At 38.3% G+C, this 15279-nt stretch overlaps 1 protein-coding gene across 1 annotated transcript in view; it reads right to left on the bottom strand.

Annotated features, from left to right (window-relative positions):
- LOC149318041 (cilia- and flagella-associated protein 337-like) overlaps window positions 1-15279 on the bottom strand; it is a 183011-nt gene that overhangs the window by 63979 nt on the left and 103753 nt on the right. The window contains exons 11-12 of the mRNA XM_089508904.1: window positions 10116-10246; window positions 5328-5426 (exon numbers count right to left, since the gene is read on the bottom strand). Of these exons, the coding sequence (XP_089365030.1) occupies window positions 5328-5426; window positions 10116-10246 (230 nt within the window). The remainder of the gene's footprint in view (window positions 1-5327; window positions 5427-10115; window positions 10247-15279) is intronic.

Genomic DNA, 15279 nt, shown 5'->3' with positions numbered 1-15279 from the left:
AGTCCCGCTGGGGTGCTCCTTAGTCCGTGGGTGGCACTCCCGGGGCGGTGCACAGATGCGCACCTCCGACACCCCGGGAGGAGGCCACCCGGCAAAAAGGCGCAGTCCTGGCAGCGGCAGCGAGGCGGTGGTCCGGCGTGGAGGCAGAAGGGGGCGATAGCATACCTCCAAAGAGTCCCGAAGCAGCTTTATTTTGGCAGTCTGTAACAGGCCATAGACTTAGGTCTATGTCTACTCTGTACCTCTGAGGAAGTAGACCTAAGTCTATGAAATCTTATACTACAAATTATTTCACAGTTAATCTCAAAGGTGCTACAAAATCCCTTTGTCTACTAATATTCCAGACTAACACAGCTATGTCTTTGAATTCTACCTAATTTAAAATTAATCTTAATCTTACATTCATCGCTTCCATTTTCCAGTTTCTCCTTGTAGCTTTGCCATAGGAGATGAGGGAAGCATGGAAGTCCTGGAGCAGTCTAGGTTCATGCTTGTCACAATATACCTTGCATCTGAGGAAGTAGACCAAGTCTGAGAAAGCTTATGCATCGTTTGTACAGTTAGTCTCAAAGGTGCTAAAAGATCCCTTTGTACACAATATGGCTTGCTTCGTTGTAGCAGCCATTGTGTCTGTCAAAGTGGAAGCACAAACAGCTTATTGTTTTCTGATACTTGAAGAAGTCATTAGAAAGATTCTCACTGTCTTGCTAAGATAATTTGGACAGAAAATTAGTTTCTCTTCCACCCTTTCAAGAGGGAAGAGGTAGATTACTGAGAAATTAGTTGCTTTCACCTCCACTGCAGAGGAGAGGAAAAACCCAAATCAAATCTGTTTGGTGAAACACACCATAGCATATCATATGGATTTTTGTTGGTTTTCATAATTTGCATTTTTATATGTTCATTTCAATCTTTTATCCTGTCCCCTGTTTCTGTACTCAGTCAGCGTTGTTAGGACCTATAGGTCAAAATATTAAAATTGGCTTCTGCTACTGTATAGTAAAACAAGAAAGAAATGGATGAAATGGATGAAACCAGTAAGTTTGCCTCTTGGCAAGCAAAAGTTGAAAATAGAGCTGTGAAAAGTTACCTTTTGGGACTGTAAAAGACAACATCCATAAGGCATCATAGCTACTGGCCATACTAGCTGCAGGTTTCTAGGAATGATAGTGCAACGAAGTATATTTTCCAAGTTGTGGAGGAAACTATGTAATATTCCCTGCCTTATCAACTTGGGAAAGTTTGTTAAGAAAGCTCCTTTAAATAAATATATATGATATTGCTTGTTGATATAGGCCCAGGTCCACTTTTAATCCCAGCTAGACTAGACGTACAGAATCAGCATGAAATTGATAAATCACTTAAGTATTTAATTTTCATTGATTCAAGCAGTCTACTCTAGTTGGGACTAAGAACTGGATTTTTTCCACAGCCCAATTTTAGATAAAGGTCTTAACATTTTTATTTCTTACCAGCTGGCATTTAAGCTTCACTTAAATGTTAAATAAAAAGTCTGGATGAAATTAGTTTCAATTTGGCTATGGACTAAATTCTGACACATCTATCAATGCTTCTATATGTGTGGATTACAGCATGGCTAGAATCCAAAAAAAAGTCTACACACACACACACACACACACACACACACACACAAGCAAGCATACATGGACTCAGAATGTTTGACTTTCCCCTCATGCCATCTCTGAAGAGCAGAAAAATTGCCATATCATAAACTAACATTTAAAAGTCTTTTCCAACTCAAAAGCAGTTTGATATCCAACACTCTATCTTTCAGATGTGCACAGAAGGGATGAAGGCAAAATGAGGGCATTTCCCTCTTGAATATAAATTCTGACCCCCTCAATTAAATTTTCTTTCACTCTGAAAATTTGTAGCATTGCAGAGAGTGACACACTGAAAATCATTCACACCTAGAACTCTTATATTTGCTGTATTCATCTTTCCTTAGTAAATTTGCTTGTCTCTTTTCACTGGATGCCTAAACTGTATTCCTAAATGCTCAACTGAATGCTTGTTATTGCAATACTAGAAAGTTGGCAACTTAAGGAAAATTTCATTGGGATGGAAGCAGAATTTGTATTGGGGAAGGAGAGAATTCCCTTTTTGCCCCTCCTCCACCCCACCAAAAGCCGACTAAATCCTTAGTGCAGGGCTAATTATGGACTTGTTTAGATCCCAGCCAGTTAGAATGATTATCCCCATGAGTAAATATGTTTTTCTTTAAAGATGCTGATATCATTGAGATAATGTAGTGTGATACTTAGAACCCAGGCTAAACTTTTCCTTAAGCACTTTTTATATTAAAAAAGAACAGTAAAGGCCATGTGAGATTTTTTGCTTGCTGGTAACTAGAAAAACAACTTTCAAAAGATGAAGGATATGACCAGAACTTGGAAAGTTACTTTTTAGATGTAATTAGCTATATAATCCATTTGGCATCCTCAAAGTAACCTCTGATTATTAACATTAGCAAAAGAACAATCTATATGCTTGTTGTATAATTAATTTCTTTTCCATCTTTTTAAAGAAAGTTCTAAGGTAAGAAAAGTGAGATTACATTTGAAAATGATTTCTTTAATATGCTAGCAGAAAATGTTTTGCCCTCCCCACAAAAAAATTTAGTCATTACATTAAGAATATTACCAAACATTTCATTATTTTGCAAACAGAACTTGTTATGCCTTCATTTCCCCAGGCCTTTCCTGCAAACCCCTGACATATTCTAGGTAATATTGATACTATTAGTAAAGACAGTGCCAATATTGTGTAACTTCCAAGCACTGGATATGACAGTTTCCTAACTCTCTATTGGCAAAATTTGAATTCAAAATTATGAAACCAAACAAGAACGCAACAGGAGATTTAGCTTTATAAGGGTCAGCACTTTTCTCATCCACTTGCCCCCACTCTTTTTTGTAATTTTTTCTGCTTCTCACTTCAGTCCAAAAAGGAAGAGTCTAGAGACTGAACCACATGACTGAGTTCAGAGTGCAAGAAGAGAATGGAACAGAGCTAAATTCCCCTTCAATATCATGGGAATTGAAACTGGGATCTATTTTGGCAATTTAGGAGCAAAACAGGACAATAGAGGTGTGGGTGGAAACTCTTCTGATGAAAATAGGCCAGTGGCCACCTTTTTCACCACAGATTGCCTATCCTGCAGTAAATGATCCTAAGTGACAATGGAACTTTTCATACTACAGAATTATAAGGTCCAGCCATGGCCGTTAAAATGGAAAGTTAGCTCTATAATTCTGTAGTGTGAAAGGTCTGAATTCAGCATTAACAGTTTTTGTTTCAAAAACTGCTACCAGATGGTAAACACTAGTAAAAACAGTAATGCTGTGAATTTTGTGGTGGAGAAGGGTAAAAAGAGAGATCTATTTGTCCTCTTCTTTCAGGCATGATGTATCAAAAATTGGTTGTATACAAGAGGAGATTTCCATTCCATTGTACATGTCCATGCACAGAGGGTTTCTGTTTTTTTTATCAATCTGCCTAATGTTTTATAGGCAACCTAGATGGCAGGATTTGAAATGATTAAAATTGTGTGCACATAAACACACACATACACACACACAAGCACCTTTTTAAAAATTGTCTTACTAGGAGTGTCAAGCAGCTTAACTAAGAAATATAAAAATGATTTGTCAAGCCTTTCTGTAATGTTAGTTGAAGATATGCTTCTCTTCCTGCTACAAATCCCCTCTCCCTTAGCTTCCCCCACATCACATATACCAGTTATTCTTCCATAATGGAAGCTACAGTTTGTAGAGTAGGGAACAATTATGAATTGCCTGCTGGCACAGAGCTTAATATATGATAACCATTAGTGTGTGAAGACTCTCAACCAAATGAAAATTTTCAGGTTATGAACAGCCTTGAGGGAAGGCTTTGCAAGACTCAGTTGCAGAAGGACCGCCTGCAATTATTTATCACCCTGCACTAAAACAAGGCTAAAATTAAGGGAATGCGCCCCATGGTAGGTAATAATATAAAAATGCTGACGTAGATCCAGGACAATAAACAGAAGCAATAGCCTTGAGAGCAATGGGGAATTAGCAAACACATCTCTGGGAAGAACCATCTCGCTGCTGCCTTTTGTCATTCTGACAGGGCAAAAGCGTAAACAACCCCCTAGCTGAAACCCATCATTAGTAATTTCATAGATCAAAGTTTTCTTAGCCTTGTTGATTCCACATAATGATCCCACAGAATGAGAGAATTAGCCTGCTATAAGAGTGAATTCATTTACCTATTGGTAATTTACCAGCACTGGGTTTACAACCAATGGAATTGTCTGCCCATGTGAGAAGAGGATGGATGTTACCACCACTCCTCTGTTTTCTGTGAAGTCTGGTCAAATACATACTAAACATGTATTTACATTAGAGAGAAGCACCACAGATAAGCAGCTTTATGGCACACCCTGCATGGCAAGTTACTACTAGTTATTTGGTGGTTTGTATTCTCCATTACACAGCACTTAAGCTATAACAGATGGAGATAGCAGTCAGATGTCTGGAATGACATGGCTCCATGGGCCTCTATGACCCATGAGGTCATCTTGAGGATGGAACAAGCTTGTTTTCTGCTGCCTCAAAGACTAGGACATGGAGCAATGGACATGGAGCAATGGATTCAAACTATAGGAAAAGAGATTCCACATAAACATTAGAAAGAATTTCCTCATGGTGAGAGCTGTCTGACAGTGGAACAGACTGCTTTAGAGAGTGGTGAAGTCTCCTTCTTTTGAGGTTTTTAACAGAGGAGTGCTTTGATTGTGTATTCCTGCATGTCAGGGAGTTGGGCTGGATGGTCCTTGGGGATCTTCCAACTCTATGAGTCTATAATTCTATATTCTATGACCTTCCTGTTATGTAATATTGTTAAAGGCCTCAGGTTCCTCTTCAAAATTTAGCACCAGGATCTCTCTGGACAGCTCCCTAGCTTTTGTTGCACCTAAATACAAGGTTACTCTTTTGTGACTCAAAATCTTTATTTTTGTTGTTATGAGGGAGGCAGAATTGTGATTCTCCTTCTCAGTCCACATAGGGAGGACCCATAGGTCACTAACAGAGCACACATGTTGCATACAGAGTCCCAGCACAAACCTTCAGTTTGGGCTGGAAAAAACTCCTGTCTGAAATTGTGCAAAGTTACCATCCCTCAGTGTTGACACTATCTAGTTAGGTGGTCTGTCTCATTATAAGGCAGCCTCCTATTAGTTTTTTCTGCCTTTAGACAGAGCCAACAACTTATGTCAACTTTCTAAACACGAGGGTCCCATTATGGTACACACTAACCTGTGCTGGGCTTGAGTGATCTTCCAGGATTCAGGCAAAGCTTAATGCAGGCATTTTCTGTACTGTTATTCCACACCACAATTTCACCTCCAGAACTTGCTGGATTAAACAACAAAGAGTCAATGCACTATCAAGCCAGGCTGTATGGACAAAGATAAGACTTTGTAATATGAGTTGGTGTTTTTAAAATGATGGTGGTGGAGAGAGTGCAGTCAGAATGCAGTGTGTTTCTGTGGCTTTACAGGCCTTTGGGAATACAAATCAGGGCTGGCAAAAGAAAGACAAAGTCTGAAATCAAATCAAACAAAGATTTGTTATATACATATCTGATTCTCATTTAAGTCACACATGCTATTAACTTTTGTCACTGGCCTGATTGACCTATCAGATTTCTATTCCCAGCTTTCACCTTTCCTTATCAAAAGCATGATTCTGCAGTATTTTCTTGGAAGGATTATTCCATCTCAGATCCCAAGCTTTGTGTCTAGACATCATCCAGAAATAGCTCTGTTTAGCAAACATCAACCGATTTCTAGTTTGATAAGTAAGAGTGGGGACAATTTGAACATCAGGTCCACTTGCAAATACTTGCCAACTTTCCAGGGAATATCCTGAAAATGCCAGGAGGTTAATAAGAAAGGATAAAAGTGTAACCACCAAGGTATCCCCCATGGGGAAAAACTCTTAGGATCAATCTGTCTGAACCTGTCAATAAGTGAGTTCAGGGTTTTAATAGAAAATCAGAGTGGCCCAAAACATCTTTCTGCCTGTGGCAGAGCACCAAATGACACCTTCTCACTCCAGTCACCCAGGTCAAGTACATAAAAGCCAACACGAGCTGAGTTATTTTGTCACATGAGCAGAAAATAGCAGAAGTGCCTGATGCTGAAGTATCTCTTCCAATTCCTCACAAGTGGAAGTGAAAATACAACAATAACTAAGTAAAAAAGTAAGAGCATGCTGCTTTTTCAAAATTTGAAAAATTGGTTGCCTCACTCAACCTAACAGTAGGGCCAGCCGTGTCCAAACCCTGAAATGGGCAAACAGAAACTCATTTTGATGTTTTAATCTTGTTTAGAGGCAAAGATAGTGCATGATTAATTATTGATGGCAAATTTGATTCAGCATTAGTACAAGTCTATAATGTTAAGTGGTTCAAAACCTTGTTTGGACACAGAAACCTACTGGGTGACCTTGGACAAGTCACATGCTCTCAGCTTCAGAGGAAAGCAATGATAAACTGGACAAATTTGGCCAAGAAAATCCCATTATAGGTTTGCCTTAAGATGATCATAAGTCAGAAATGATTTGAAGCATACAACAGCAACAATAACAACAACAATAATATTAAGTGCTGACCCTCTAATAAAGTGCTGTTAAACTGGAAATGATATCAGTCCACAGTCAAACCAGGATAGAAAAAATAAGGACTGAATTACTGGTTCTTGATAGCAGCGAATATGGAAAAATAGCCCACCTGAGAACTAAGTGGATGAATTAATACATTACAGATTATTTATTGTTCTATCACAACATTGCCCCCAGGTATAACCAAACGATTCACTGAGTCCTATAGTCAAGTTTGCCAGTGATATTAAGGACACAGATTTATTCTAACATAAACATTTGGTGACACTGTCTACTGTGTAATGTTTTAATACATCAAAGATTCTTATACTGCTGACTTTGCCTCTAAGTGAAATTATTGTATTTCAGGATGCAAAAATATATTTTCCCCAGCAGGTACTTATTTATTTATTTGGCATAATTATGCTGAGTGAGTGCTTTGCAGGAGTCAGAATCAGAATGGCTTAATGTATTCTTATGTGTTACATTGGTTCAAGTTTCTCTTACCTGGGGATCTACTGTCAGCCCAAACACTGGGGCTAATGCTGAAGAATTCTGGGAGTTGTTATCCAAAACACTGAAAGAGCATCAGGATGGGGAACGCTGCATTAAATCATGATTTCCTGTGTGCAGTAAAATGTGTTCCCCACTCGTTCTGTTCCTTTCCCGGCCCTTTTTGGACCGTTCTCGTCCTGTACCTGGAGCCTGTGTGGTAAGGTCCTATGAGTGAGGAGCATCTAAGTTTACCTGAGGCTATAATTTAGTTTTCTTTCTCGAAAAGCTTCATGCACCCACCCACCCACCCACCCAAAAAAAAACCTGTGGAATGTTAAGGAGGAAATCTGATTGCTCAGAATCACTGAGCATTGGTGGAAATGGGAGAGCATGCAGGGACTATACAGCTCCCCTGCAGCAAGGGTCAGCCTGTTTCAGTCTGTTTCTGGATACAATTCCAAGTCTTTATTATGACCTATTAAGCCATAAATGGCTTAGATCAAGACTGTCTGACAGACTGTATCTCCCTGTATGAGTTTTCCAGGGCCCCGAGATCCTCACAAGAGGCCCTTCTCTCAGGCCCACCATCTTCAAAGGGCCTTCTCAGTAGCTGTCCCCAGACTCTGGAACTCGCTACCTAAAGAGGTCCTCTTCTTGGGTCTCATTCTCACTACCTTTTAAACCAGATTGTGAATCAGTTTGAACTGGTTCAAATGACCCTGGTTCCCACATAATCAGAATTGCTGAAGCGATTCCGAGAGAGGGGCCATGTGCTAGACCCATTTAACCCATGTCTTTTTGATGCAGATTTTCTCCACTTTTTTTCCTATAAATCAAATCTGCTCAAGTGTGAACCACATGCGGATCGGAATCTATTCAAATCTTTGGCAGGCTGGAACCGAATCAATTTAAATTGATTCATTTTGTGAATGGGAACCACAAGTGGATTATTTGGAGGGGAAAATGTAGTGGAAACCATGCTCCACTGTCAAATTGATCCATCGATTCGGATTGCACACCAATTTATCTGTAAGTGGGAATGTGGCCTTGCTCTCCTTCCCTCAGCAGACAAAAACATTATTATTATTATTATTATTATTATTATTATTATTATTTTAAAAGGGTTTTAGAACTGAAAGTTTTTAAAGAAAGGACTTTCACTGTTATTTTTATTGAACTCTTTTAAGCTGCTTTTTATCCTTTTTTAGAAAAAAAAATTTTTTTCATTTTTGGATAATTTGTTTCAATATTGTGAATAGTTTAATTCAATTTTTAATGATGACCTTGGTGTATTTTTTGGCTAAATTGTACTTGTTTTAAATTATAAACTGTTTGAGGCTCAGTTTAGGAGGAAAGGAGGGGGGATAATCATGCAAACACACAAACACAACTTGGTGAGGCATCACAAAAAAAACCCAAACACTGGAATTCCCACATTTTTCCTGCCTATAGCTCAGAGCTTAGAATCATTGCATTTTTAGCCAGAAACCACAATGCCTAGATATTCCAACACATAGGAATAAGATCTGTTATAAACTAGGAATTGGAGATCCCGAGTGGCTTGAGGATTCGGCAGGGGAATAGCAATTGGAGGAGGAAAATGAGGGTGTTACCCTTCAAATATGAATTCTTTTCCTCCATGAAATTTACCTTCAGTCTCCAAAATTTCTAGTGTTAGAGAAAGGGAGGCATTTAAAATCATTCACTACTAGAATTCTTATATTTATTCTCTTTGCATTTCCTTGGTAACTTTGCCTTCCCCTTTTTCTTTGGATGCCAGAAATATAACTCTCAATGCTCAATGGAAGTTTTCAGTTCATATAATAATGGAAATTTGCAGACTGGAGTTCTGAAGAAAAATGTCATGGGGGAGAGGCAGAATTCTTATTTTGGGCCTATGCCGCCACATCCCCCTTTCCCATAGTCACACCCCTGAGAATCAGGACCATTGCTTTCTTTGATTTAGAAAATCCTCACTTTTCTGCATCCTGGAAGTAATACAGAACATCCAGAACACAGAAGTCTAGGTTGCAGTGGCATCATTAGGGTTGGTGCCACCTTGTGCGGTAATACATGGTGTATCAAACACACACACCCACACACACACACACACCTGCATTGACCTCCTTCTCCCATTTCACACTATACAGAATCCTTAGCAGTCTTTTTTTGCACTAACATTATTTGTCAGTCGTAATTCCCATATGCCACTGAAAGTCATGCTAATAGGTGTGACATAAACAAGCATCAAATTTGAATTGTACCTTCATATTAAAGGTACATGAAGTGGAGCATAAGGGAGAAGGGGGCAAGAGAAGGAAGAGGAAGGTTGAGAAGAGGAAGGTATGGGTAGATGGTGGATATGGGGGGAATGAAGGTAATTTCATAGAAGTGTATTAGAAGCATATATATTTTTGACCTTTTTCTCTAAATGTGAGATGGTTAAATGTGGTGTATATAAAGCTGAATAAGGATCATCTTTTAAAAATATGTACCTTCATATTACAATACCATATGCACAAACTAAATGTATGCACATAAACATAGCGAATATTTGGTTAAAATGTGATGTTTTTAAAGAAAATTGAAATAGAATATTTTTTTAAAAAAATTAAAATTTTTAAATTTTAAATTTTAAAAAAATCTTGGGGTCTCTTCTTTCTCCTCCCACTGAGCTTCACCCCACTCCCACCATCTCTTAAAGCATTTTAAATGGAAGCAGATGAATGCCACAGTCCCCTTCTGCCAAAAGGTTGGTGTTTAAGGACCAGTGGTGTCACACACACACTTAGGGTGTCACCTGGTGCGGTCTGAACCTCCCACAACACTTTAATGATGCCACTGCTAAGTTGCACCAGAGAGCAACAGATTCAGCCATGAATTCAGATGACAATAGCTCAAGTCCCAATTTGGGAGTGATACATTAGGCAAGAAATGTTTTACAACCTGTAGCTAGAGTCTGTGGAGGCAAGAATGCTGCACATAAGATGTCATCTTGGTGCTGAACTCCTCCTTTCCATTCTGAAGGTTGAACACAAAACTGAGTCAAGTTGTTCAGGCGGAAGACAGTAATCAACCTAACAAGAGATATGAGCACAAATAAAGCAGTGTGAGTGAACTCAGTCATTTCTGACCCACTTGAAAAATGAGAAAGTGCTTTACTGTAGAGGAAAAGCCATCCTTCATATTCTGTATACACTCCAGTTCAGTTATTTGAAAGAGAGGGGTATTCCTAGGGACCTATAACATTTTAAATAACAAAATCAAAGAGTCTAATTTTCAAGCACATAAAGAAAAGTTCAAGTTCAAAAATGCATGTGCAATGCCATAAAAGCCAAAACCAGGCTCTGGTTTTTCCACTGACCAGCAGAAATGGGATTTAGGTATATCAGATGTATTTGGCAGTTTTGAAGGAGGATTAGATACAAATCCCATGCACATCTGGCCATCTGCAAGCCACATATGTTTACGAATGCATCCCATATTAAACCCCAAGGCTAGTATAAGCTTTGTAGTTTGCATGGCAAGAGTAATATGAGCAGCCTCTGAGTATACTTGTTCTTTATGGTACAAGCACAGCATTCAGTGCACAGAAAGAGAACTGTCCTCCTGGTGCTGTTAAGACTGCAATTGCCATTATCCCTTATCTCTGACTATGCTGGCTAGGAATGATGAGAATTGTAGGCCAACAACATCTGGGAAGACGAATGTTCTCCACCCTTGCTTTCAAAGGTTCCTTTTCTGCTTTCCATCTTCTCCCATGACTGTTGTTAGATTGTCATGCATTTACACTAAGGATCAGGAAAAGGCCTGTCAGTGTTCTGTACCAACCTTATGTACCAATGAGAGCTGAATCCTGCCATCTATACAAAGTAAGCTTGATACTTTTATTCTGCTTCTACTTGTCGAGGGGGGGGGAGATATAGAGGGATGTATCAAACCATTTACCACCCTGACCACCAGGGTTAATTCTACTGTGAGGCAGAATGGTGCAGCTGCCTCAGACAGCAGTAGCTGACTGGAGGGAAAGAACAACAAAGCCTGCAATGTCTGAGTTTTGAAGAGGAATTGCTTCCCCTCCAAACATTAGAAGGCCATGTTGGTGAATCAAGGACCCAACATCATTGAAATGAATGCATTTCTGTCCCACACCCTGACAAACCAAAATCTGAACAGAAATGGAGGCCCTGAGTTCATCACTCATGCACCCTAATGTAGCTTCTTAAAAGTTGCCAGATCAACTGCAATAATGAATTCCAAACTAAATCTCTCCCCAGCTAACAGCTTCCTATGTAGTGTTATCAAGAAAGCATTATGTATTTTCCCCCTTTGACTTTTTAGCTATCTCATTCCACAGTCCCAATCCCTTCCCTCTTTTTTTTCATCTCTCCCTATTCCAGGCATGCAATTTGGGTGAAATTTCAAGCTTTTGAAACGGAATCCATGATCAAAAAAGAGACTAACCTTCAAGAAAATAAAATATTTTATGAAGAGATATGCTTGCAACATGAAATGGAATATTTTAATGGTTCATTTCATTTCTCTCTTTCTCTTTCTTTATCAGCCTTTGTTGCAAAAAATGTGCATGCATGTATCAGTCTGAATATTTTTATCACTTATTGTTCCATCTTACTTTCTTGCTGCCAAAACATAATGGCAAATCTGTCTCCAGTGCACTGAACATTGTTTCCCATCATACTGGTGGATGAGGGAGACAATTATTACTCCAGCCTCCTTGCAGCAGTGTTGTGATGAGCCCCAAAACTGATTTTTTAAAACACACACACACACATTTGGAGGGGAAGGGAAAAAAGAAACAGAAAAAAGAACATGGCATTTATAAAAGAAAAGAAAGTTGAGCAGAACATAAGGATGACAGAGGTGTTTGTGTTCTAAAACTGGCAGTACAAAAGTGAGAATTATAAATACCCAGACATAGTTTTTTGTGGGTTTTTCGGGCTATGTGGCCTAATAATAATAATAATAATAATAATAAAATTTATTTGTATTCCGCCCCTCTGAGAACAATTGGGGCAGCTAACAAAATTAAAAATACAAAACATATAAAATCCCTGGTACCCTCCCCTCCTTAAAAAAAGTATTAAATTCAATGCAATATTTAAAAAGCAGAACAAAAAACAACAAACAAACAAACATACAAGTTAAAACTGACCAGAAGGTCAACAGCATCATACCAACAAGCAACCAGTGGGAGCAGCAGTATCTTTCCCAGACGTTTTTCTAAGGCTGGGTTCTCTATTCTGGGAAGGCCTGCCGGAAGAGATCTGTCTTAACAGCCTTTTTAAAGCCGTCTAAAGATGTAAGTAGACGGATCTCATCCAGCAGGCCATTCCACAGTCTGGGGGCAATTATGGAAAATGCCCTCTGGGAGGTAGTTGGAAGCCTAGATTTTTGTGGCTGAAGTAGGCCGCTCCCAGAGGAGCGGAGTGCGCGGGGAGGATTGTAGGGGAGAAGGCAGTCCCGGAGATAGCCATGTTCTAGAAGGGTTTATTCCTGATGTTTCACCAGCATCTGTGGCTGGCATTGGCTGGTGAAACATCAGGAATAAACTCTTCTAGAAGATGGCCACATAGCCTGAAAAACCCACAAAAAACTATGGATGCCAGCCATGAAAGCCTTCGAATTCAAATACCCAGACAGTTGTGTATTTTCCCTCCATATCCACAGATCATGCATCCATGGATTCAACCATCCATGGCTTGAAAATATATATTTTTTAAAAATCCAAAAAACCAAACCTTGATATTGCCATTTTATATAAGGGACACCATTTTACTACCCCACTGTATATAATGGGACTGAAACATCCACAGATTTGGGTATCCACAAAAGTGGGGGGGGGGGGGAGAGCTGGAACCAAACCCCAGCAGATACCAAGGGCCCAACATCCTTATGCTTACTCTAGAGAAAGAGTAGTTCTTTTTTTTTCTTTATTATCTTGGTACTATGTTATATTTGTTATTTGAGTTTATTTAATATTGCTTTGTTTGTGTAATTTTGTTTAATGATGGGTGTATTTTAGTTAAGGGATCAGGGATGGAATTTTAGTTTGTATACGTTATGTACTGTTTAGGTAATATATTTATTTGTTTATGTTAATCATTTATGTGTTATGTATTTTTTGTAATTTTGTAAACCACTTTGATCTTATTGGAAAGGCAGTATATAAATAAATATTATTATTATTATTATTATTATTATTATTATTATTATTATTATTTAGCAAAGTGTACCCTTCCAGATGTTGTTGGATTGCACCTCCTCTCAGCCCTAGCCAACATTGCCAATGGCAAAGCATATTTGGAGTTGCTTCTCCACAAAATCTGGAGGTGTGTACTGTGTCCATCCCTACTCTAGAAGAAGAGAGTGCTTGATGTTACCTCCAGCTATAATTAATTTATCACTCATTTATCCTGGTGAAAGCTGGCAATTCTGATATCAGTGGGGCAATGAATCCACTCCAAGTTTTACTCAAAACTTTGAAGAAGCTATCTGAAGTACAACACCTATTTTAGAACTCAGCACCTTGAATAGGTCCTTTAAATTTCAGGCCAAAAAAAAAAAAAAAAAACCCCAACAGGTAACATTAGTTGTGCTTACGTTCCACTGAAATCAATAGGGTAAATTCACTGCAGGAAATTATACTCCATAGGGCTTTGGATCTGAGTCATGTTTCATCCTTTGTCTTCTTTGGATCTGAGTCATGTTTCATCCTTTGTCTTTCCTTTTGTAGCTGTCTTATTTAGATGGTATATTTTCAGGCAAGGGAGCCTCTCTAATTTTATCTTGGCAGAAGAACTAGGAAATTTGAGGTGCATTTGAAGTTCAGATTAATAATACTAATGCTAGTATTATTAATAATAATAGGAACTTTGTGTGATGGTTGTATAATAGGAGCAGAAATTTAAAAAATACAGAAACCAGGGGCATGTTATAGTTAGTGCTCTGTATCTAGAGATCCTGCATCCATGGATTCAACCACCCATGGCTTGAAAACACCCCCCCCCAAAAAAAAATCTACAAAGCAAGCCTTGATTTTGCCATTTTATATAAGGGAGACCATCTTACTATCCCATTGTATATACAGTAATGAGATGGGAGCATGCACAACCTTTGGTATCGGGGGGGGGGGGGGGTTTCCTGGACCTAAACCCCAGTGGACACTATGGGTCCATTGTACATGCTTAAAAGTGGGGGGACAGGTTTGTGGATTCACATGTGGTGGGAATGCCCAGTAATAACAAAATTCTGGAAAGAAATACATAAATCAATCTGTGTAATGCTCGAAAATAAAATTTCAAAGAAGACCTGAAATATACCTATTTAATATGACTAATAAGATCACAATTTCAGAAAGAAGAAGAAATTGGAAGAAACTATTATGGTATCCCCAGCCAGAATTTTACTTGCCCCACACTGGAAATTAGTAGTCATCCCAACAATAGATGAGTGGTTAATAAAGTTGTTGGATACTATTGATATGGACAAACTGAAAAATTGGATAAAATGGTAAATCATCAGGAAAATCAGAGATAGAATGGAATAAAATAATAGAATATTATAATAAAAATGGAGCACTTAATACTCTCAAAGGAAATTACAAAACAGAGAGTTTAAGATTAGAAAATTACAGTGCATGCTGAAGTATCCGTAAAGAAACAAACAAGGATAAAGCAATGGAAAAAAAGGTAAATAAATGGTTTCATGAATTGGCAGTACATAAGGATGTTAAAGAAGTTAAAGAAGAAGACAACTCTTTCTACTCAAGTATGGAAGATAAGATGAAAGAATTAAGATCAGAACAGCTCTCATAAAACAAAATGCATTATATAAACAAGAAAGTGATAATTAATAATGGATTGAACTTAGAGCAAACAGAATATAAGATACAGGAAGAATTCAGTATAACTGTTTTAGAGCAAATTCAAATATCTTTAGAAAATATATTTTCTTTTTAATATGTATTAATGTGTGAACTGCTATGTATAAAAAAAAAGAAATACAAAAAAGAAAGAAAAAACTGAATGGATTATTGATGGGAAGAATTACATTTTTCAGGTCTTTTGGAGTGTTTAATGACTGCTAAATG

The sequence above is a fragment of the Sceloporus occidentalis genome, unplaced genomic scaffold (genome assembly GCF_023333645.1).
Source record: "Sceloporus occidentalis isolate IW3139 unplaced genomic scaffold, rSceOcc1.0.p SCAF_2, whole genome shotgun sequence".
Lineage (NCBI taxonomy): Eukaryota > Metazoa > Chordata > Lepidosauria > Squamata > Phrynosomatidae > Sceloporus > Sceloporus occidentalis.
Note: the sequence above shows the minus strand (reverse complement) of the source record. Positions and strands in the feature narration are given on the sequence as shown.